This window comes from Lemur catta, chromosome 6, assembly GCF_020740605.2.
Source record: "Lemur catta isolate mLemCat1 chromosome 6, mLemCat1.pri, whole genome shotgun sequence".
Classification (NCBI taxonomy): domain Eukaryota; kingdom Metazoa; phylum Chordata; class Mammalia; order Primates; family Lemuridae; genus Lemur; species Lemur catta.
The window spans coordinates 282,500-306,059 of NC_059133.1; the positions used below are offsets into that span (position 1 = coordinate 282,500).

Sequence of the window (23,560 nt, forward strand, 5' to 3'; positions counted from 1 at the left end):
CCGGAGGGAACGCGACGCGGACCCACACCCCGTCTCTCCCAGGCAGCGCGACTCGCAGCCGCTGCCGGCGGGGCCCACCCTCGGCTTTGCGTGTGCAGAGGCGGCTCCTGTATTTCTTAACACCTGCAGTTTCACCAGGTGTGAAATAAAGACCACACCTGGCCTGTGGCCCCAGGTCACCTTATTCCAGCATTAAAAACAGTTTTAAAAACACAATTGACACTAATGTACAAACAATTCCACCTTATTGGAGCATGAAGGCGGGAAGATAGACTTGCCGGGGGAGGGTTTGAGTTGGGCTGGGGAGGGCAAATAGGAACCAGTCCAGAAAGCATCTCTTCATGTATATACATGTGTATACATTTACATATATATGTATATGTATATCTATATATGTTCATTTATTTATTTCATCTTTCATTTTTCTCAGGAGTAAGGGGTTCCCTGGTCGGTTGAGACCGCGGTCAGATCAGGAGGCCGTGGTCAGTTCTGGGAGTTCTGTGGTCTCTGTGTCATAATAGCTCTTTGTGTCAAAATGCCTCTTCCTCTTCAAGGCCTCTATGAGCTGCTCGAGGCGCTGGGCAAAAGAAAGTGCTTGGGGAGGTTTACTGGGAGGTGAGGGTTGGGGTGGGGACAGGGGCGGATGCTGGACTGGGGGTCGGGGAGGGGCTGCGGGGGGTCGGTATGCAGGTGGCCGATGAGGTTGCTGGAAATACCAAGGGGGGTGAGCAGAGGTCGGGTAGGAGGGGTGGGACGGGACCGCAGGCGGCCGAGAGCTGGGGTGGGGCTGGAGGGCCGGCTGAATCACGTGCAGGGCCTTAGAGCCAATCTTGGACGCGATCCATTTCAGGTAGGGCCAGGTAGCCGTGTAGATTCCAGGGCGCTTTGCACGGGCACAGCCGACCCCCCAGCTTGTGATTCCCACGATCACATAGGCACTTTCCTCGCTGTCTTTGCACATGAGAGGCCCGCCGCTGTCCCCCTGCCCAGAAGGACACAGAGGTCACTGCCTGCCCCAGCCACGCTTCCCCTGCCCAGAAGGATCAGGTGGCTCTGGGAGGACACGCTGGCAGCCACGTGGCTTCCGGCTGCTGTAAACACAGTGGTTGTGGTAGAGTTTGGGGTGGTGCCAGCGGCTTCGGCTGGGATGTGAGAAGGGTGTGGATTGTCATGGGTTCCTCGCAGGGAGGAGATGAACGAGCCCATGTGTCCATGCGTGTGGCTTTCCCTGCATACGTGAGCACGTGTGTGTAAGAGGCTTTGGATGCTTTGTGTTCTGGGGAAGAGAGGTAAACATTCTCTTCAGGGGTGGGTTTCGGGTGACGTGTCCTGTGTGTTACGGTTGAGACAAAGTGCTGGATGTGGTGCTTGGTTCCTTGTAGGGACAGCTAGTGGGTGTCATCTACCACCTGCTTTGTGACTGCAGGTGCTGAGGGACCAGGGCAGGAGTCACTGGAGCCGGGCCCTGGGCAGGGGCGTGGGCACGGTGGAGGCCGGGGATCCGAAAGGAGGTGTTTTCAGGCCCCAGAGGGACCAGAAGGAAGGTACCTGGCAGGTGTCGATCCTGCCTTCGGGATACCCCGCGCACACGTTGGTTGGCTGGATGCGCCCGTTGTACCACTGGGTCGAGTTACACAGGTCGAGGTCGATGAGATCCACGCGCGCTTCCTGCAGTACAGGGGACGGCCTGGGGGCTGCAGCCAGGACAGGGGGCCGTCAGTGGCCACGAGGATGCGGAGGAGAGCCCAGCCCCCACCCCTCCTGAGCCCCGTCCTCTGTCCTGCCCCAGGTCAACCTCAGGTTCCCCTCAAAGCCCCTGCCCTCGCCTGAGATGGCCTCAGGGCAAGAGAGCAGGGGAGAGGTGGGAATGGAGGTGGAGACAGAGGTGTGTGGGGAGGAAGGTGGAGGCGTGTGGACGGGTGGACAGGTGGGTGGGGAGGAAGGTGGAGGTGTGTGGACAGGTGGACAGGTGGGTGGGGGGGCATGGGGGCACATTCCAGTGGCAGCTGAGGGACGATGGAGGTTCCTCGGAGCGTCAGCAGCACCTAGCACGTGCTAAGCACTCACTGTGCGTCACATGGTGCTACGGCCCCCATCTTGGATCCGGAGGGTAGAGGGCCACCCACCCAGGTCACAGTGGGGATGTGGCAGGGCTGGGATCGGGGTCCAGAATTGCTGCTCTCTCGACTCAAGTCCGAGACTCCACTCCACTCCCCACAGTCCAGCCACACATCCCTCGCTCCCTGCTCCTCATCTCGCATGGGGACCCCTCCGCTCAGCTGTGGGCCGGGTCTGCGGGACCCGGGCTGGCACGCCCCGCCGGGCCTCAGAGCTGTGCTGAGGAGACCCAGGGCCTGCACACAGGCAGCCCCGGCCGGGCCGTGGCGGCTGAAAACTCCCTCAACAGCCCCAGACACTCCGTCACGACCTTCGGGCTAGGAAAGGCCTGGCCTGCCGCAGCTTGCTCAGCCAGCGTTGCGTCTGGCTCAGGCAGAGCGGAGAACCACTGCGGCTGCCCCTCTTCATCAAGGGTCCCACAGACAGAGGGGTCCCCGACAGCAGCAGCTGCTCTGGCCTCTTCCAAAGCAGCACCCCCAGCCTAGTGGGTGAGCCCAGACGTCACAGGAAGCAGGCGTGGGGGCAGCCTGGTGCAGGGCAGACCCGGACACGGCCATGTGGCCGAGACGGCGAGACGGCTGGGCCTTCGGTAAGTGGAGCTGTGTGTTTGCTGGGCTCCACTTCTGCTTTTCAACCCCCTCGTCCCCCACCGTTTCTTACCATCCAAGCAGCAGTGAGTTTTGTACACGCACTGCTCTTGGGGTGGGGTGACACTGGGACAACAATGGCAACAATCCTGGCTTGTTAGCCACTAAGATGACTTTTCAGACCTATGGCAGAGCCCATAGTCTTGAAAGCCATGGGTTCCACTGTGAAAAGCCAGGTGTCCTGAAACAGAAAAGCCTTTTCTCAATCCCAACACCTCGGCTTTAACTATCAAATGCTAAAAAGCCTGCAGGAACTCAAAATTCCATGGGAAAGAAGCAATGTGCTAGGCTAGTTCTTCCTGCCCCAAAGCAGATGAGTTCAAGGAAGAGGTAGAACAAGGAAGATCTGAAGGAATCACAGGACGTTGGAGCCTGGGGTTTCTTTGAAACATGGGCTTAGGGGTGGGGGATGCGTTTGCCAAAAAGAGAGAGAGAGAGAGACCCCATTAAGTGTAGGGGAATTCCAAGGCGTAGCTGGGAGCAACAGGATAGCAAAGGTGGGGGTGACGGTAGGGACCGTGAGATCAGCCTTCCAGGGGCTCCCGGGACCCCCAGAGCTGTGGGCACGGCCAGACGGGTGGGCCGAAGGATGCACGTCCTCCCTGCAGATGCCACGGCAGCACCGCGGGCATTGGCGGCTGGGGTAGAGGTTCGCACCCCAGGCCAGGAAGGGATGGTCACGTGCCAGCAAAGGCCGACAAAAACAAGGACAGCTGAGATGAGACTCCTTTCTCTGAAGGACAGGAAAAGTGACAAACCTGACAGAAACTTAGATCAACCTCCGGGAGAAGGAAATAAGAGTTAAGGGAAGATTCCTGAAGTTATTGATTTTTTTGTTGCCAAAATAAAAAGGCTGAGTTTTAAACCCCGAATGACTAAATTGCCTTGAATTGAGAAGCCTAAATTTTCCACTGTCAAGGAAAAGGAGAGATTGAGAGCTAAGTTGATTCCAGTCACATCTTCACAACCCTGCTGTGACTGGATAAGGACTCGTGCAGCCATTCACAGAAAGCCGAAAGCATCGGTCACGCACCGAAACAGGGTCCTGCCTGGTCTTTGCCCTGCTGGCAGAGCCTGCTGCCCCCTAAGGGGGCAACTTGCTGCTTCTGGGCTGAACGGGGCCTCTAGGCGTAGCGTATGTGGGGGGGGCGTCTGGGACCCAAAGCCACAGCCCTGAACAACCACAGCAGTTGTTCCGGGTCGCACTCTGGGAACTGGGTCTGGTGTGGAGATTTCCCTGCTCATCCGGAGTGCAGTGGGCTGGCTAGTGCTGGGCGGCCGAGAGATCTGGGAGTCGGGGGAGAGGCAGACGGCTCGGTCAAGGCAGAGGTCTAGAGAGGCAGCCACACCATCTTGGATGGAAAGGGATCCACCGGACAGCTCCAAGGATCCCGAAACACTGGAACACCCGTGACCTACAGAAAGCCACAGCCACCCCCGGTTCCCCTCCCAGGCTGCAGAGAAAACTTCAAGCAGCACAGACGGACGGGATGGATCTGGGCGCTGTGACTGGACAAGGGTGGCAGCAGTGTCCCCCTGGGAGGCTGCTGCCAACGGTGACAAAGGCAGTCCTGGGGGCAGGAGGGCAGGAGGGCTGGGCCCTGGAGTCTCACACGTCAGGGAACGTTCAGCTTGGAGACCAGCTGGTCTAGCCCTTGCATTTACCGATGAGGAAACCGAGCCCCAGAGAGGGGAAGGCACTCCCTGTGGCCTCACAACCACACCTGGAGGTGCTGCTTCAGGCAGTGCACCCAGTTTCCAGAATCCAGCAGCTGGGGCTCCGGGTGCCCAGCACAGGCCCAGCCGGACCCCGTTCTGAGCAGTGCCGTGTTCTACCAGTGCCTGCACCCAGCCGTCCCTTAGGTAGCCAGCGAGCCCCAGCCGTGTGACCCGGGGCCGGGGGCTCAGCCCTGCTCACTCCTTGCCCAGATGTGACAGGCACAGCAGCCAGCAGGCCACGAGGAGAACCCAGAGTTGCTCAGCTGGGCAGTAACAAAGACCACCAAGAAAGGGACCCCCAGTGTCCCCCGGGGAGCCCCTCCGTACTCACCATTCTCCTTTATGTATCCCCAGCCGGCCACCCAGCAGACCTGGGGGCCTTTGGGGGGCCCTGCCTTGAACGAGGGCAGGCAGCCCAGCCCGATGAAGCGCCCGCAGGAAACGGGAGGGGTGATCTTCAAGAGAGCGATGTCGTTTCCCTCCGTCAGAGGGTTGTATTTCTCATGAATGACGATTTTCTCGACATATCTCTCCTGCACAGGCGCCTTCACTGGCTTATTGTTCCCGTACGCAATTTCCTTTGCTCCAAAAACCAGTCTCCAGTCGTACACCTTACTGTGGGCACAAAGGAAGGCCAGGTCACTGTCACCGATGGGCCGGCTGCACAGGACCCCTGGCGACAGTGACCCCCGGGGCCTCGCACCAGCAAGCGTCTGCGTCAGCCCCCCAGAGCCCGGCTGCGCTAGGCCTGGAGCCCGGGTAGACTCTGCGCCCAGTGCCCCCGAGAATGTCCCTTTCTGAGCAGGGCCGTTCTGAAGACGGCCTCTGCGTCCCCACACGTACTTTTTGCTGTCGAAGCAGTGAGCGGCCGTGAGCACCCAGTGTGCGTTCAGCAGGCTGCCCCCACATGCGTGGTACCTCTGGCTGTGGTACGTGAAGATCTGCAGGCTGACCATCCAGGGCCAGCCCCCGCGCGGCACCGTCTGCCCTCCGACAACCCGCATGCCGCCTTGCGAGCTCGGCCCGAACCGCAGCCCACAGGGACCCCTGGGGAGAGACCGGCACGGTTCAAACCCAGCATGGGCACAGCCTGTCCTTGTGACTCCACAGTGGGACAGGCAGGGACGCGGGGCTGGGAGAGGGGAGGCAGCCAGGGCTATTTGGGAAGCGCAGGCTCTGGGAAGTGGTCTGGGGCATTATGATTCCTGGGGTCTTTCAGGTGTCGTTACAAGCGGGAACGAGCAGGCCTGTACGGGCCCCGAGGGGTGGCGGGGCCCTGGGTGGAGCAGGACACTGGCTAGCGCTGGGTCAGGGATCTGGGGGCACCGTGTGCCAGCCTGGGGTCTGCAGAGCCAGTCTTGGATGGGAGACTCAGAAGAGCCCTGTGACCAAGAGGGTCTTGGGGCTGCCGGGTGGGTTGGACAGTGACAGGAGAGAAGAGGGCCACAGGCATGGGGGGCACACTGGGAGCAGTGCAGGCCCAGCGGTGGCAGCTCTAGGAGCTGTGTCTGGGGGCGGGGCCCACACTGAGAGAGCTGATGCTGTGGGGGACCCCAGGGGTGACAGAGTCTGCAGGCAGATGGAGGTGCGAGAGGCATGACAAGATGGTATCTTGGGGCCACTGGGGTCAACCGCAGGTTGGGGTCTCTCAGCTGTCTGGGGGAGGACAGGGGCTCCTGAAAATCGGTACCTGGTGCCTGAGAGGCAGTGGGGTCAGCCCTTGCAGGAGCAGGGGGCTCAGACTGAGCTGCTGCGGCAGCCCTGGGAGCTGAGGGGTCTGTCTTGGGAAGAAACTGGAACAACTCGGGCCCAGATTCTGGGACGGGGAGGGTCCGAGCTGGGGTGTGGGTCACAGAGCTGTGAGACCCAGGGGCTTCGAAGGCCCAAGCTCGGCCTCCTTCTGCGGAGCCCTGGACACAGGGAGTCTGGGTGGGACCTGCCATTCGGAAGACACGCCTTCCCTCACCAAGGGCCCCTGGCGCCTACCCACACGTGCTGTTATCTCTGGCGCCCACGGACACTGCCAAGACCAGCAGAACGGCAGTTGGCAGCATCGCTCCCATCCTGCTGCCCCGGCCTGGCCTGCAAGCCGGGTGACCTCACAGAGCTCCGTGGGCTCCTGGCCAATCAGCAGGTGACTTCCCACCCAGCCCCCGCAGTCGGGCCAGGCAGGAGCCCCTGGGTTAACCGGTTCCTGCCGCGGTGACTCCCGGCCTGCCTGCCAGGCCCCCACACCTCCAGGATGGCGGGGGTCTTCTGTGCAGCCCCCTGCCCCGTCCCCAGCCCAGGGTCTTCATTCCCAGCTACTCTCCCGAGGTCCCCCAGAACCCACCTTTCTGGCCTTGTGCAGCTTTGGGGTCTGCGCCTCATGCAAGCCGCAACCGCTGCAGACTGGCGGATTAAGGAGCAGCTCCGCCCTTCCGTGACGAGGTGGCACAACACAGCAGTGGCTGAAGGGAGTCAGGTGCAGCAGATTGACAGATCCTTAGCTCTCGGTGGGGCAAACTGTCTTTCTGTCTTCCAAGTGCCTGCTCTCAGCACGCTCCTCAGAGAGCCTTTCTGTCCATGCCTGAATATTGCACGGGCCTCTGTTTCCTGCCCGAGTGTCTCCGGGTCTCCCTTCTGTGACCTGCGTGCAGCAAGGTTTTTTTCCTGTGCGTGAATGTCAAGAGTTTTCATCATGGCTCCCTGAATGTCCTGAAGTCTCATCTTCTCCATCTGATTATCAGGAGAGCATCTCACCTTCCAGAGGGTAGCAAATGCTCACTGCGTGTGCCTGAATTTCAAAACATGTCACCTGCCGCACGAGAATGTCAGGAGGTCACGTCTTCACCTGCATGAGGGCCGTCTTGCCTCCTCCACTGAGTGTAAGTTCTCAGCCAGGCCACCTGAGGCTCAAGAGGTCGCATCTCACCTGTACGAGTATCACAAGATCCATCTCTTCTACTTGAGTATCAGGACATCTTACCACTTCTCCCTGAGAGTCGAGTTTTCAGGTTATCAGATGCTCTTGATTTCTCTACCTGAGTATCTAGCTGAATGTCATACTTTCTCATCTCATAGAACTTCCAGGAGGTGACATCCCCCGCAACGGGATTAGCAGTGGGTCTCCTGTATTTCACCTGAGGATGAGGGAGCCATCATCTCTCCCTGAATGTGAGGACTTCTCTTTTCTTCCAAGCGTCACCTTGTTGCATCTTCTCTACCTGAGGATCAAGATGTCTTATAGCCGCTACCTGAATGTCAACAGGCTGCATCTCACCTATGTGAGTATTCTGAAGTCTCAGTGGCCACACTGGAGTGTTAGGGGCTCTCGCTTCCCCCCACCCCACCCCCGGCTGCCAGAGAGTCTCCTGTCCTCTCCGCGAGTGGGGGCTCACCCCCCGCCTGAATGGCACGAGCTTCTCTCTTCTCTGCAAGAGCAGCGTGTCCAAAGTTCTCATCTCATCTCCCCGGGTGTGCGGAGGTTTTTCCTCTCCCCTTCTTGGTTGTCTTGAGGTCTTATCTCCCGCACCTGAGTAGCAGGGAACTTGGCCTCCTCCATCTGGGCGTCTGGGGATCTTGTCTCTACCTGGCAGGCCTCATCTCTCCATACCTATATGCCTAGAGGTGCCATCTCTTTTCTTTAAGTGACCACGAGGTCTCATCCCCCTATGGGAGCGTAAGACTATCCTCTTTCTCCTGCTTGACTGCTGCAAAGTCTCATTTCCCCTACCTGTGTGTCGGGCATTCCCATCTCTCGCCTTATTGTCAGACGTCTCACTTTCTCGGGAGGAGTGGCCAGGGTCTCAGCTCATGTACCTGATTATCAAGAACCGTCACATTCTCTCCATGAGTGTCCCCAAAATCTACGCTCCCTGCAGGTCAGAAGGTCTCTCTTATTGCTGGGCCAGGACACCTCATCTTTGTTTACGGGGGAGTGACAAGACCTTATTTCTCCTCAGCGGCAGGGTGATTTAACTCCCTTCCCTGAGTATTGAGATGTATTATTTCGCTTCCTGTGAAGCAAGAGGCTTTATTTTCCCTTAATGAACATAAACGGATCTCAGTAATATCAACTATCTGAGTGCCAGGAAACTTTTATCTCTGCTACCTGCATGTCAGGAGGTCTCCTCTCCTCCACCTGAGTGTAAGGATTTGTCTCCCCGAGTCAGTTAGAGGGGTCTCAGGTACTTTGGGTATCAGGAGCTCTTACCTCCCACACCTGTCACAAGGATGCACTTCTTCAGTCTGTCGGGATCCTTCTCCTTTATTAACTACGCGAGTTCTGTCTTTTTCAACCTTTATATCAGGTGGTCTCACCTCCTTTATCTGAAGGTCAGGAAGCCTTATTTTACCAGCCTGAGAATTAACACAGGTTTCTTTTTTTTTTTTTTTTTTTGGAGACAGAGTCTCGCTCTTTTTTGCCCTAGCTAGAGTGCTGTGGCGTCAGCCTAGCTCACAGCAGCCTCAAACTCCTGGGCTCAAGCGATCCTCCTGCCTCAGCCTCCCGAGTAGCTGGGACTACAGACATGCGCCACCATGCCCGGCTAATTTTTTCTGTGTATTTTTAGTTGTCCAGATAATTTCTTTCTATTTTTTTTTAGTAGAGACAGGGTCTCACTCTTGCTCAGGCTGGTCTCGAACTCCTGACCTCAAGCGATCCTCCCGCCTCGGCCTCCCAGAGTGCTAGGATTACAGGCGTGAGCCACGGAGCCTGGCCTCTCACAGGTTTCTGAGTGTTAGAAAGCCTCACTTATTTTGAGTGTCAGCTTGTGCCTGATAAATAACCAACAATACTTTGAAAGTATAGTTCAAGAAATGGCAACAAGAATTCAAGAAGTGATATTAAAGTGCATTCAAGAAGTGCTGAAAGTTTTGACTGTTAAAGACAATATTATTCCAGTGTTTTAAAAGGATTTTGATGGGCACAAAATTGCGGTGGCATTTGGATTCATGAGAATTATTTTAAAAACTGATGTAACATTTTGTTTTAAATGTTAGTATGTACAATTTTCTAGAAATCACTACCTGTGCAACCACTTAAAAAATATGGTGGAAAATGTCAGATATAAACTTTTAAATGAAAGATGTTACCGAGTTCTTTAAAAATATTCAGAATCAGCGACAAAGTCTGAAGAGCCAATGTCTGGATTCTAGAAGACGATTGTTGTCTGGTTCTGCAGAGCTTGCCCACTTGTGGTTCTAGAAGGTGCTGTGGTCAGAGCACCCACCTGGGCTGCAGCGGTGGTTGAGGAAAAGGCATGTGGCCCAGCCAGTTTAATTTTGTCACTAAACCTAATGGAAGCAAAGACTGTGTCAACTACGTGGGACTTTTTGTCTTCTTCACGCAGCTCCAGGAGCGGGAGAGGGAGGGCTGGAGGTTTGGGCCGGTCAGGTTCTGGGCTAGAGGGTCCCGCGGGGGGCTCGGCCCAGGCTGAAGCAGAGCACCCAGCACAGGGAGCTGGCTGGGGGTCCCCGTGCCCCTCAGACTTCCTCTCCAGCTGCCTCGGCCCCTCTCTCAGCTCCTGCTCACCGACACCCCTGCCCAATTCTGAGCCCCTCCCCTTGACCTGAGCAATCCAACTCCCACTCGTCACCCTGATCCCCAAGGCCTGTCACCCCCCCCCCACCCCTTGTCTCCAGGACGGCCCCGGGCAGAGCGGGAACTGTGTCCCTCCAGCCCTGGCGTCCGGCCCCACCCCAGAGTTGTCCACGGGACCCTGGGGGGCTGGTGTGCAGGAGAATCAGGGCTGCAGTCCCCAGGGAAGTGTTGGTGGCCCAGGGCCCCCGAGAGGGCGATGCTGGAGTGTTCCACGGGCATGAGGAGACCAGGGGGTGGTGGAGTCCCTGGCCTGAGTGAGAAAGTCTCCCCCCACAGGCATCCGGAGCTCCGGCTCCTCAGCCCTTTCCCTGGCCGCTTCCCCCTCTTCTGGCCCCTCTGGTCTAGGCCTGGAAGGTCCCGACATGTCTCTGGAGGCTTTGACCTGGAGGGACATTCGTCTTCTCCCCCAAGATCTCTTGGGAGCCAGAGTGGCAACGCCATCCCGTGGAAGGAAGGCGGGATCCCACTGCCCGTGCTCGGAAGGAGGCCGACCCCTCCTGCTCTCCGCGAGGAGCTGCAGCCCCCCAGGCTCCGAGCTCCACTCGAGAGGCCCGGGTTCCGTGTGAAGCTTGGAGGAGACCCTCCCTTCTGATGCCACGGTGCTCAGGCCCAGGGCGGTCAGGGTCCCACCTCTGTCCCCACTCTTGGACCCTCCCAGGGCCCCACTCCTTAGTTCCCTGTGCGGCCCTTCCTTTTATAATGGCCGCAGTTTCTAACCTGAAAATGAGATGAAAAATTAGAAAGTGTTGAAAATTTTAAGTTGAGAGGGTTTTTAGACAGACTGCAAGCCTCTATAGGGCCCTCTGCTAGGGGTCGCCATCCCCAGCCTCGAGGGGTCTTTGCTACCTCTGGGCCGCCCAGACCCTCCCTTCCTCCCTTAGACCACCTCCCGGGCACCCGCCTCCGCTGCCGCCCGCCAGGCGCCCACCATCCTTACCGCCCCTGAGCCCCTCTGGCTTTTCTGGTTGGTTCCTCCCTCGGCCGCACCCCTGGCTCCACTCCGGCTCAGAGGTAACCTCAGAGTCAAGATGTACCTTTGTCATTTTGTCACATTCACAGGCTGCCTCCACCCAGTGTGACAGGCTCCCCCGCTGCTCCCTTCCTGAAACTCCTCCCCTTCTGCGCGGCCCCTGGCCCTGTCCCAGCCCTGGGTCCCCACGCCCGGTTCTCGCATGGCTTCCTCTTGGCCTCCCTGGCCTGCTCAGCGAGAATGTGTCTACCACCCACCTCTCTGTTCACCCTGGAGATGGCGCTTACCACCTCCTCCCGAGCACTGAGGTGGCTCTGCCCCCGCCGTGGGCTGGCCACCTCTACCAGGTGCCACACGGGACATGCCTCCCTTGCCACATTACCGGCCAGTGGCCTCTGGCTGCCTACAGAACTGCCCGTGCGCTGCTGAAGGACAACGTCTGTCTGTGGAGCCTGGCTCAGGGCAGCTGCGAAAGATAAGTCTCATCCTGGAGGAGCGCGGCCCAGATGGGCAGATAACCCAAGGCGAGAAGTGCCAGCTTGCTCTAATTAGAGGTGGTGCCGGGGCTGTGCGGTTGTGGACCTAACTTCTAACTCAGACTCTGGGGAGGGCAGGTCAGGGGAAGCTTCCGGGAAGAAAGGACCTAGAGCTCAGCCTCCAAGGGCAGGTAGGCTGTGTGCAGCTGAAGGGTGGGCCATCCCGGCTGAAGGAGGTGGGTGTGAGCAGAGATGGAGCCATGAAGAGCTGTGGTGGGCTCAGGGGCTGCAGGCATGTGGCAAGGCTGGCGGACAGCACGTGTAGATGGGGACCGGGAGAGGAGGCACAGGCACGGCCACAGCGGGGACACGGCACTGGCTGGGCTGGACCAGTGCACGGGGTCCCTCCACCTGCTTCATTTGCAGAGACAGTCTGGGGTTAGGCAGCAGAGGGTGGGAATGGAAACAGAAAACTACCGAATCAGCAGGCAAGAAGTGAGGCCTGGACAAGGTCAGTAGCCTTTGGCGTGGACAGTGGGGAGGACACGACAGGGTTCCAAGACAGGAGCAGCAGAATTTAGAGACAACTGGACACTGGCAGGAGGTTTTAACCCTTAACACAACCTTGCTCCCGGCTTGGGAGGAGCCACAGAGAAAGGCAAGCAGAGCGGCAAGCCTGGGCCGAGCTCTGGCCGACTCGGAGATGCCAGGAGCCTGGGCAGAGGCGCAGGTCAGACTCGGGGACTTACAAGCTGCCAGCACTCGTGGTCGGTGAAAGGTGGTCCCACTAATACTGTAACAGAGTATCACTGTCAAACAGAAAGTAAGAGAAATAAATTCACAGCACATGACTGCCCCTTTGAAGAAAAACTCACAACTACCCTCTTTGTTTGTTTTAATTAAAAGACCTGTGGCCTAACTCGTTGTCTCTGCGAGTTCTTTCTCAGCCCGGAAGAGCCCTAAGCGGCAGCAGGTGTGCGAGTTCCCCACCTCCGCTCTCACCAGCGCCGGACTCCGAGGGCTCAGAGAAACTCAGCGGCACAGAGAAAAGAGTAACAAAGGCACCAGCAACTGCTCCGCGGCCGCTTCGTCATCAATCTGCTGACGCAGAGGGAAAAAAGCCATTTTTACCCTTTATTTATTTATTTATTTTGAGACAGAGTCTCACTCTGTTGCCTGGACTAGAGTGAGTGCCATGGCGTCAGCCTAGCTCACAGCAACCTCTAACTCCTGGGCTCAGCGATCCTCCTGCCTCAGCCTCCCTAGTAGCTGGGACTACAGGCATGCACCACCACGCCCGGATAATTTTTTTCTATATATGTAATTTTAGCTGTCCAGATGATTTCTTTCTATTTTAGTAGAGACAGGGTCTCGCTCTTGCTCAGGCTGATCTCGAACTCCTGACCCCGAGCGATCCTCCCGCCTCGGCCTCCCAGAGTGCTGGGATTACAGGCGTGAGCCACCATGCCCAGCCCATTTTTACCCTTTAAAACTCCAAGCAACTTTCCTCAGCGACCCGGCACTGCCCTCCACCTCTCCTGTGTGTGGTGGCCATTCCCCTCCCCTCTGTCTCTCTTTCTTTCTTGGGAAAATAAGTTTTGTACTTCTTTCTATTCTAAACTCTGGGCAAGAATTCTTTCTCCAACCCCCCCCCCCCCGTGAGCATCCAGTGGGCCCCCACCCTAACAGTTACTTGTATAACCAGTCTCAGGGACAGAGGCAGGCAACCACGACATAGTTTCATTTCTTATAAATTTATTACATAATAATATTATAATAATTATTATCAATAATAATAATATAAGAAACATAGATCTCTGTGGGGTGTATCACAACGTCAGGGTCAGGAGGCCTCAGGACTGGAGCAGGGGTGACACCCCCCGATGGAACTCCGTACAAAAGGAGGGGTGAAGCGGAACTGACCCTGTAAAGTTAAAAACCCAAATTGAACGGAACCAAAAACCCACAGGTGAGTGTGAGACCGAGTGTGTATGTGGCAGTCTGTTACAGTGACTGCTGCCGTGTGACCTGGACTGTCGGTGGGGGGGTCGGGGGGTGTGTCTGCGCCCAGGGAGCGGGGCCGGTGGGCCAGGGCAGGGCGGTGGGCACAGACCGGCGTGCCAGGCCCCTGGGCTGTGAAAACTTCTGTTTTCTGTCTTTTTTTTTTTTTATTAAAAAAAGCTAGAAATATAAACAGAAACTTGTGAGTGACGTGGATGGAGCTTAGTCCAGACTCCAAACCCTAGGTTTAAAAACGTCCCAGGGCCCCCCACCCCACAGGTCATTGCTGAGTGTGAGGAGTCACAGTAAGGGGGGCTGGGCACCCTCGGGGTCTTCGACTCTCCCCAGGGCCCGCGGTGGCCTGACTCTAGGGGTCTCCCTGCGGCCCCTCAGAAGCCCAGGGTGGGCGCTGCTTCCCTCCCAGAGCAGCAGGGATTCACCTGGGACCCCGCTCGCTCGGGCTGGGCGAGGCTCTGGGGGGCGGGCGGACAGCAGGACCCGGGTGCGGGGCGGCCTCTGACTTTCTTTGGAAGAGGAGCCGGTGCCGCCGCAGGCACGCGCCCGCGCTCGCACCGCGAGCCTCGGCTGCCCCGCACCAGGCCGGAGCGGCCCGCGGCCGCCCCACCGTCAGGCACGCGCGGGTCCCGCGTGCTCAGTCGCACCCAGAGTCGCCCGCACACAGCGCAGGAACAGGCGGCTCGGGGGTCCCGGGCGGGGAGGCTTCTCTGCTGTGGTGGCCCAAGAGCACGGGGACCAGAGCGGACCCCGCCCAGGCGAGAGACCCCGCGAGGAAGATGGCTGCAGCGGAGCGTCGGGGCCCGGCCCCAGCCCCGGGCGGGCGAGGGGCTCCCGGGCGCCCGATCCCGCCGGCGCCCCGCAGGACCCGCCGCCCCTCCGCCCACGAGCAGCACCTGAAAGGTCGGCGGGGCGCTACGCTCAGCGACGCGAGGGGCCGAGCCGGGCCCCGGGGCGGGCCGCGAGGACCCTGGCCAACCCCAGACCAGCTGGAGCGTCCCCTGCCCCGTGTGCGGTGGCAGTGGCAGTGAGGGGCCAGAGATGGAAGACTGGGCAGCTGCAGTAGGACCGGTGGGAGGGGCGAAGGGGGGAGCGGAAACTGTAACGGACAGAGATATTTGTTCCTTTTCTCGTTCCAAATATAGAGTGGATTAAAATATGCAAAACGGGGGCTGCTTGGCCCCCATCGAGAACCCCAGTGTCTCCCCCCTCCCCCCGAGTCACCAAGGCGTGTCCTGACCTCGCATGCTGGGCTAGGTTCCCCCTCTAGGAGAATGGCCACCGGGAGCTGCGAGGGGGGCGGCCAGGCTGGAGCACCCCCGCCCCCCCGCCCCAGCCTCCCTGGTCCACGCCCTTCCTGACTGTGTGCTGGGTGGGGCTGGGCAGCCGGGGAGGGCACTAAGCAATGTACAGGGCAAGTCTCCGAGCAACAGCAAACAGGACGATTCATGCAACATTCCTGGCCCGGGCGCCGTCGTGGGGGCGGGCCGAGCCCGCGGCCCGGGGTGGGGGGGGGCCCTGCCGGCAGGGCGCGGCCGGGGCGGGCGTGGGGGTGGGGCGTCAGCTGCCTTCCAGCTGCCTGAGCGCGCGCTCGATGTTCATGCGGTGGCCCACGCGCGTGACGCCCAGCTCCACGAAGTCGTCCTTGGTGAGCGCGGGTAGGTGCGCGCCTTCTATCTCGTGGTCCTCGAAGCGGTCGCGGTGCTCGCCTAGGTGGATGCTCTCCAGCCAGTCGCCAACGTCGAACTTGCTCCAGAGCTGCAGCGGCTTCTGCTGGAAGGGCCGGCGCGGGCCGGGGGCGCCGGGGCCGGGGCCGGACGCGGGCGAGGGCAGCGGTGACGGCGAGGGGGAGCGGCTGCGCGCGCTCACGCTGCGCACCACGAAGCGCACCTCCTTGGGCTCGTGCGGGATGGAGAGGCTGGACGACTTGAGGATGGTGGGGGGCGTGAGGCCGAAGGGCCGCCCCGCGCCCCCCGCGCCCGCCCCCAGCCCCTCCACCCGCTCCAGCGACGCGGGCTTCACCGGGCTCGGGGCGCGTCGCGCTATGGGGTAGCGGCCGCTAGGCCTCACCGGGTAGGAGGCCCCGCCGCCCGGGCCCCCGGGGCTGCGCTGCGCTGAGATGGTGCTCAGCTCACTGAGGCTGCTGAAGAGCCTGCGGAGGGAGAGGGGGTCAGCGCCAGGTGAGGGGCGCAAAACGAAGTGGGGGCGGGCAGGGGGGGCAGGGCAAGGGGCCAGGAGGAAGGGGGCCGGGGCCGGGGGCCTGGTGGGAGCAGCCTCTGGGTCAGAGGAAGAAGGACCCTATGGGCACCTTGGCCCTTTCGCTTGGCACCCAGGGCCACAGCCAGCACCCTGCGCTGGGAGACACTAGACCAGCTGGAGTAGGAGGAGTTAGACCAGTGGCCTCCTCCACTCCACCGACGGACGCTCCAAGAGCAGCCCCAGAGGAAAGACAGCCTCTCAGGGCACAGGGGTGGCTGCCCCTCCCTGCCAGCACTGGACATCGGCTCTGAGCAAGGCACCGTCCACAGATGCCCTGGACACTGAGGCTCCACTGCCAGCCCCCACAGCTCTGCTCTCGCCGGAGACCCCGAGAAGCCTGGGCTAGTAGCTTCAGGGCCGGCTGAGTCGCGGGGAAGGCTGGCAGCAGCACAGGGCTGGGCAGACCCGTGACACTGGAGACAGACCTCAGGCAGCGCTCAAACACCCACGTGGAGCAGCGGCACACGCAGGGCAGGTGCGAGGAAGCCACCTGCACAGGACGGCACACGACAGTAGCAGCGGCAGCCATGCGTGTTGCAGACATGCAGCAGCAGTGGCAGGGGCAGCGGCACGCGCACACACACACACACACACACGCACGGGGACAGACAGCGCCTGGCTTCCCAGCCTCACCTGACAGGACTCCGGACCTCCAGCCCCTCCTCAGCCTGGCCGTGGCGGGAGGCCTGTCTGGGGTGACTGCTCCAGAGAAGACCCACCCCACGTCCCCCGTCCGATCCCTGTCCCCTGCCAGGGCCAGGGGAGGCCTCGACGGCCCCACACAGCCACGCGGAGCGGGAGCCAGGCAGCAGGCACAGCGTGTGGGCGGTAAGAGGCATGGGATGGGCGTGCTCACTTACACAGCTGGTGCTCGGGGCCACCGCGCAGCTAGACAGAGCAGCCACATGCAGATGGGCAGGAGAGAGCAGTGAGAGAGAGTGTTAGCAGGCCAGGCCCATGTGGCCCAGTCGCAGCCACACGGTGGGCACACAGGTGCGGGGACCCCCTGGCTGGGCACCGAGTGGAGAGGGCGGGCCTAGAAGCACCTGGCAGAGGGTCTGAAAGTGCAGGTGGACCCAGGCGGATCTGAGGGGGCTCCTGAGTTGCTGGTACGTGCAGACCACAGAGGAGACTGGGAAGTGCTCAGTAGGTGCCTGGCGCTTGGCGGTCCCCCATCCTCTCTGTTGTCTGACCAGCCCCTCTCCAGCTGCCCACCCACCCCCTGCCCTGCCCTGCCCAGGCTGGTGCCCCCCCCCCACGCCTGTGCTGTCCTGACCACACAGCATCGCCAGCGCCCACCCCACTGCGGCACAGGGCTCGCCCGGCGTGGCTCCTCCCCTTCAAGCAGGTTTTGGCTTCTGTCCCCACCTGTGCAAGGTCAGCCCCACCAGAGATCTGAGCTCTGTCTCCCCCACTGGGCCTCACTTCTGTCCTCTCCTCAGCCTCTGTCCCTGCTGCCTCCCCCCAACTGCTCAGCCCCAGAGCAGAACTTCCTGTGCCCCCCAAGGCCACACTGTGCCCCCCATAGAAAGAGGGTTTCCAAGAACACTGGGGGTGGGCGCAGGGAACAAGCACCACCTCCAAAGGAAACTCCCTGCTCCCCCCAAACCTGGCCTCCATGGAGCCACCTGCAGTCCGGGGCCAAGTGGGGGGAAGGTGCCTGAGGGGAGGTTCTGGGTGGTGGTGGGGGCGTGGGGGGCCCTGGGGGGAGTTTCCAGGGCACGGTGATTGCTGGAGGGGTGTGCAAGTGGAGGCTCTGAGGAAGTCACGCCTGTGGGACCCTGGACACCCAGGGAGGAGCGGGACCAGAAACATGTGCCTGGCCCTCACACCGTGACCCTGGGCTGGGGACCTGCATCACATGACAGACACCCGTCCTGGCCCTGCCCCGAGGTTGAGATTTCAATGCAGTGGTGATGTCCGGTGTACCTGGAGTCTCGGCTGTGACAGCTGCACGCTGATGCGTTGGCAGGACCAGAGCAGTAAAGGCAGAGGCCCGGGCTGGCTGCTGGGCAGAGCAGCGGGAGGCCTGGCCAGAGCCCAGAGCAGGATCTGGGCTCCAGGAGGTCCGAGCTGTGCGGAGCAGAATTACGTCCGGGTGGCACTAGAGCCCGCCGTCTGGCAGGGGTTGAGCTGGAAGCCTGGGCCGAGGGCAAACTGGCTCCAGAGGCACCCACGGAGCCAGGGACCAGAGAGCAAGAGACCCGGGGGCCGGGTTCCACTGGGCTGGCGGCAGGGGCGTGCAGTCACACTGCTGCTGCCTCCCAAAGCACGCCGCAGGTGCTTGGAGGCTGTGCCCTCCAGAGTCCCCAGGGCACACGAGGCAGTGGCCAGAGGGCACCCATGGCCTAGATGTCTGCCCTTCCTGCTCTTTCTCTTGGGGAACAGGGTACTGTCCACAGCATCCCCGGGGCAGGAAACCAGCAGTGTCTGCGTCTGACTTCCACGTTTCCATGCATCACTGCTCTCACCTGTCCAACCACCTCCCTGCTCAGGCTCCGGCCACCACACAGCCACATCACAGCACCTGCCAGCCTCTCAGTGGGCTTCTGGGCCAGCTACCCTCTAACACGCACCTCACCGGGGCGCCACCACCCCTGAATACCTGCAGCAGCCACCCCCCCATCCAGAGCTGAGTCCAGATCGCTCTGTGAGGTCCACGGCCCCCGAGGTCTCCTCCCCAACATCTGAGTCTTGACTGTCTGTCTCCTGTGACTGTCAGCCAGTGACATGTGGCCTTGCCACCCCATCCCCTGCCCCTGCAGTTGCCAAGGCAGCACCCCCATTGCCGACTTGTTCATCTGTTTCCTTTTGGGGCATCCTTCTCGCAGCCTCTTCCTTCCTAGATGGATTTTCCAGGCCCCTCTTAGTCTGCTCTTCTCTCCTGGGCCACGTCATCCACCCCACCCTTCAGTGTGGCTCATGTGCCCAGCAGTGCCACATGTGGGATCCGGCCGCGCTCTCCTGAGTTCAAGGCCTCTCTACCGGGGTCTCCAAACACATCCCCCATCCTGCCTCAGTGAATGAATGGCACCCTGTCCTTCCCCCGTGAGGAGCCACCGTCAGCTCTTCCGGCCTTTTACCCTGCGTCCGACAAGTCACCGACTCCTCACATCCACCCAGGCCCACCTCTTCGCCCCCAGCCACCTCGGAACCCAGACGTTTCATGGTCTCAGGGCCTTTCGCCTCATTTCTTAGCTGTTCTCCTTGACCCCTGGTGCCCAGCACAAAGCCAGGAACACACGATGCACTGAAAACAGTCTCATCACAGAGAAGTAGTCTGACATGTCCCTGCCGGGCTTTCCTACCCCTATCTGCCCACTGGTGCCGGCAGGCAGGAAAACGCCAGCACCGGCCCTGGCCCCTGCCTCAAACCTTCTGCCACCACACTCATGCGAGGCAGGTCTAGGCCTGTGGCCCTTTGCAAAATGGGGGCCTCGTTAAGGAAATAATCTTCAAACACAAACGCAGACACGGGCTCGGAGGCTTCCGCTGCGTCCTCCCTGGTGATGGTATCTCCCTCCTCACCCACACCCGGTCACAGCTGCAGCCCTGACATGCCGTGTCCTACACCCCCTCCTCTGCATCCCCTCCCTTCCCCGAGAGTTCAGAGCTCCTGGGAACACCTGCACGTGCCCCCCTGCGTGTCGCCTGCAGAGACAGAGCGTGGCCCAGCCCCAGTGTCCCTGCCTGTCGAGCACAGAATTCTCTCAGTCTGGGTTTCGGAAGAACGGGCCTTGCTGGCCTGTGGCAGGCACGGTCAGCCCAGCACGGGGGCTTGGTCCCGGTTCTCCACAACCACGGCAGCAGGCCGGGCCTGCAGCAGGCCACCAGGGCAGGGTTTCTTGACCTTCTTGGGGGGCACAGGTCTCCTGTGAGATCTACTTAGTAACCCTAACAGGTCTGAAGACCACCACACACGGTGCCAAACTCGACACAAACTTATCAAAGGCACTAGAAGTACTGCAGCAAAGAATCTCTTTGTGTTTCCAAAGCTATTTCACCATGAACGTTTTCTGCAAAACCGCCCTGAGAGCGAGGCAGGAGTAACGCGGAGCCACGGCAGAGCTGAGCTCTGCTGTGGCCTCAGGTCACCTGCGAGGTTCCAATCCAAGCACAGGGCCTGGACGACGACTGGAGTTCAGAGGCAGGCGTGAGCCTCACAGACGGTGGGGAGCCAGGAGACAAGTGGGGGACCCAGGGCCAGTTGTGGAGCTCAGAGTCTGGTCTGCGTCAACACCCAAATGCAGCTTCAGAGTCAGCTGTGGGGCCCGAGACAGAGGAGGGGTTCTGGGCAGACCAGTGGGTGTCTGGCGGGGCTGGACTCAAAGCTGGGAGCACAGAGTGCGGGGGACAATCTGAGGTCAAGGCCTCAGAAAGCAGAAGGTCCCAGACCGCCCAAAGGCAGCGTGAGGGTGCTGCATGCTCCAGCTTCCACCCCAAAATCAAAGATGCTCCCAGTGCCAAGGCGCTGACCGTCTTTCTACAGGTTGCCAAGCTTTGGTTCCGCGACGCACAGGGCAGCTGAAGGGGCACAGAAAGATCCCAGGCCGCAGGGCAACCTGTGCTGAAGAGGGACTGAGCCATCTGTGGGGAAGGTGGGCAGAGAGGGGACTCCCTTCCCTGCGGCGTCTGCTGAGCAAGGAGAGGGACCGACCTGGGAGATGACACTGAGGAAACACACAGGGACTGGGGACACGGCTCGGGTGTGACCCTGAGGTTGGCCATGGCAGAGGCCCCAGCAACCTGGGAAGGAAGCAGCCATACCTGGACGTCAGAACCTCCCCCACTTTGGACGTTTCCCTAAAAGAGGCTTCACTGGCAGTCCCACGCCTAAGTGAGCAGTGAGTGCCAGCCACCGCCGGCTGCAGGACAAGAGCTGACAAGCAGCCGAGGGGCCCCACAGCCACGGTCGGCTCACCGAGGGCCAGACCTGAGACGGGGCTGGACTCAGCCGTGGCCACGAGCCTCCCGGCTGCAGCCAGAAGTGAAGAGGCCGGTGGACAGCGGGGCCCACCCCAAATGAAGGCAGAAGGAAGAGTGGGCAGCGACAGGAGGGGACACAGGGCCAAAGGGTGGTGTGATGCTGCCGGCGTGCCAGGACATTGGGTGCTGTTTCTGACATACGTGGCTGGCAGATAAAGGTGCGTGCATATGTCCCGTGCAGGGCACACGCCTGCTAAGCACAGGCCCGTGTGTATCGTCAGAGGGGGTTTAATGACGGATTATGGCAGATGATTCTGGTTTAATCTCCAGATTACGGCAGACAGAGTGCAGGGCTTGGGCTCAGACAGATAATACTGTTTACTGCCTGGAATGAATCTCTCTGGAGCCTCCGTTTTATTGTCTGGAAAATGGAGATCATATTATGGTCCATCTAACAGATGGCTGTGAAGATAAACTGGCATGACGGGACCGTGTCTAGTGCCGTGTCTAGCGTGCCCATCTTCCCGCCAACGACTCCAGGACGTAGGCAGGTACCCTTCTGAGTGCCTGGGTGTCCCTGCCACACAGATAGCGCCAGCTCCTGTGCAGCGGGGGCCGCTGTGCCCCAGCCTGGGGCCTGCGTGGTGCGTCACGGTCATGCCCGGGCTGCCCTTGTGATAGCCCACGAAGTCCGTCACTCTAACACCCGCTTCACAGGCGAGGGACAGAAAGAAATTCACAGAGGCCTGTCCAAGACTACGGGGCCGAAACGTGACCTGCTGAGGGCCGACATCCGGCACCCTCTGCTGGTCTCAAGCTGATGCCAGGCCAAGCAGCGAGCTGCTGACGTTGGGGAGGTCCCTGTCACAGGGACATCTGTGTCGGGCCACCCAGCATCTGGTTCCTCTGGTCACAGCACTCAGCTTCCCTCTGGGGAGCCACCTCCCCTCTCTCGGCACCTGTTTGCTAGGTGGGCTGCCCGCTCCCCCTTGCTCCCAGGAGAACGCGGGGATCAAGCCCAGCAAGGACAGCCCCATGCCCCTGATGCCACCAGCGGTGGGCCAGGGCAAAGCAGAGGACCCACGAGAAGCCAATCGCAGGCCAGAATTTGGCAGGAACTACTGCGTGACAGGGGATCGCCTCCCTGTGGGCCTGTGTTGCTGGTCTTGCCCTTCCCTGTCCCACGTCTGGGAAAGAAAAACACACACAGGGACCTGGTAAAACCCAGAGCCACAGGGTAAGAGCCTTCCTGTGACCAAGGCAAAACGCTAAAGACCACAGTGGGAAGATGAACTCACGGAGGGGAGTGCCGGAAGGTTCTGCTCAGGCATCACCTGGCTCTTGCCCTGCAACCGCTGTAGCTGCCCCGGAGGAGCGAGCAGAGCCCACGGCAAGGTCTGGGCTCACCTGAGCCCGACCACAGGGGCTCAACACCCAGTAAAGCTGAAGCGCTGTCTGTCCTCCGTGGCATTTGTCCTAAGCCTGGATCTCACATCACAAAAGACGGCACTGGCATTTAGCTTCGTTCTTTCATCCATTTAACAAATGTTTATTGAGGGCCTGTCCTGGGCCAGGCGCGGTGCTGTGCACTTTCAGTGGCTTCGGTTTGCACTGAGACCGAGAGGCAGAGAGGAACGGAGGGCGGGTTGGGGGAGGAGCAGCAGAGAGGGAGGACAGGGGGCTGGTCAAGGCTGAGTCAGAGACCCCCGTCCTCAGGGCTCTGGCCCTGCACAGGGCCTAAGACCTGGGCCGCTCATCCCGGACACTTCCTGTCGGCACCTGTGACACCCACTCTAAGGGGACGTTCAACACTGCACTGCTGGGAAGAGAGCTTTCCAATCTGAGCACACTCCCAGGACGTCGGGAGCTGAAGGCACTGTTCCTGGGCCTTAGGAGACGGGCCGTGAGCTCTGCAAGCTCCTGCTTTTTTTTTTTTTTTTTTTGTCTTTTTTGAGACAGGGTTTTGCTCTGTCTCCCGGGCTAAAATGCAGTGGTGTCATCACAGCTCACTACAACCTCAAACTCCTGGCCTCAAGCAATCCTCCTGCCTCAGCCTCCCAAGTACCTGGAACTACAGATGTGCACCATCATGCCCGGCTAACTTTTCTATTTTTTTGTAGACACGGGGCCTCGCTCTTCCTCAAGCTGGTCTCCAACTCCTGGCCTCAAGCAATCCTCCTGACTCAGCCTCCCAAAGTGCTGGGATTATGGGTGTGAGTCACCGTGCCCAGCCCCCCTCCTTATCTTTCGAATCCTGAACTGGAAGAAGACAGAATGGCCAGACTCTCGTGAGTAAGACCTGCAAAGTCCTCAAGCTCTGAACACTTCACTGCTTTGTGAGCTCCGCCCTCCGCGGCTGACAGTAAAAGGCCAGCCAGGCTGGTCTTCAGGGCAGCAAGGAAGAGTCAGGAGGTGGCACCTACATATGTCCCCCAAACCCAGAAAGGAGAAGGGGAGACCTAAGGGCACAGAAGGCAAAAGCAGCTTGAAAATCACAGACAAGAGGGCTGGCAGGGGATAACCAGCTCTTACACCAGCGTCCATGCAGCCCATGGGCCCGAGGGGAGCCCCTCTGGAGGGAGCGTTGGGGGGGCCCTCCAGGAAAGACTCATGGCATCAGCCCAGACAGAGCAGCAACAGCCTCAACAGCACCCCAGTGCCCTGCTCAGCTCCTCTCCCCAAGTCCTCGCCCCGGTAGAGGCAGGAGGGGAGAACAGACAGGGAAAGGAGAGAGGGTGAGAGAGCAGATGGCAGTGCACAGAGATGGCATGACTCCCACTTGTCTTCTCAGTGGACTTTAACAACCACACACAGGAATCTGCATTTAGGGGACTCTGAGGTGGCA

At 60.1% G+C, this 23,560-nt stretch overlaps 2 protein-coding genes across 2 annotated transcripts in view; both read right to left on the reverse strand.

Moving 5' to 3' along the window:
* Positions 1–307: 307 nt before the first annotated feature.
* On the reverse strand, positions 308–6,547 carry ACR (acrosin). The gene is made up of 5 exons (XM_045554876.1): positions 6,471–6,547; positions 5,328–5,531; positions 4,816–5,099; positions 1,549–1,694; positions 308–982 (listed from the first exon to the last, which is right to left on the reverse strand). The coding sequence occupies exons 1-5, from the start codon at positions 6,545–6,547 to the stop codon at positions 470–472; spliced, it is 1,224 nt and encodes a 407-aa protein (XP_045410832.1). The 3' UTR covers positions 308–469.
* A 6,705-nt stretch (positions 6,548–13,252) lies between these two features.
* The window catches only part of SHANK3 (SH3 and multiple ankyrin repeat domains 3), a 52,124-nt gene continuing 41,816 nt past the window's right edge, over positions 13,253–23,560 (reverse strand). The window contains exon 22 of the mRNA XM_045555300.1: positions 13,253–15,682. Within this exon, the coding sequence (XP_045411256.1) occupies positions 15,091–15,682 (592 nt within the window). The 3' untranslated portion in view covers positions 13,253–15,090. The remainder of the gene's footprint in view (positions 15,683–23,560) is intronic.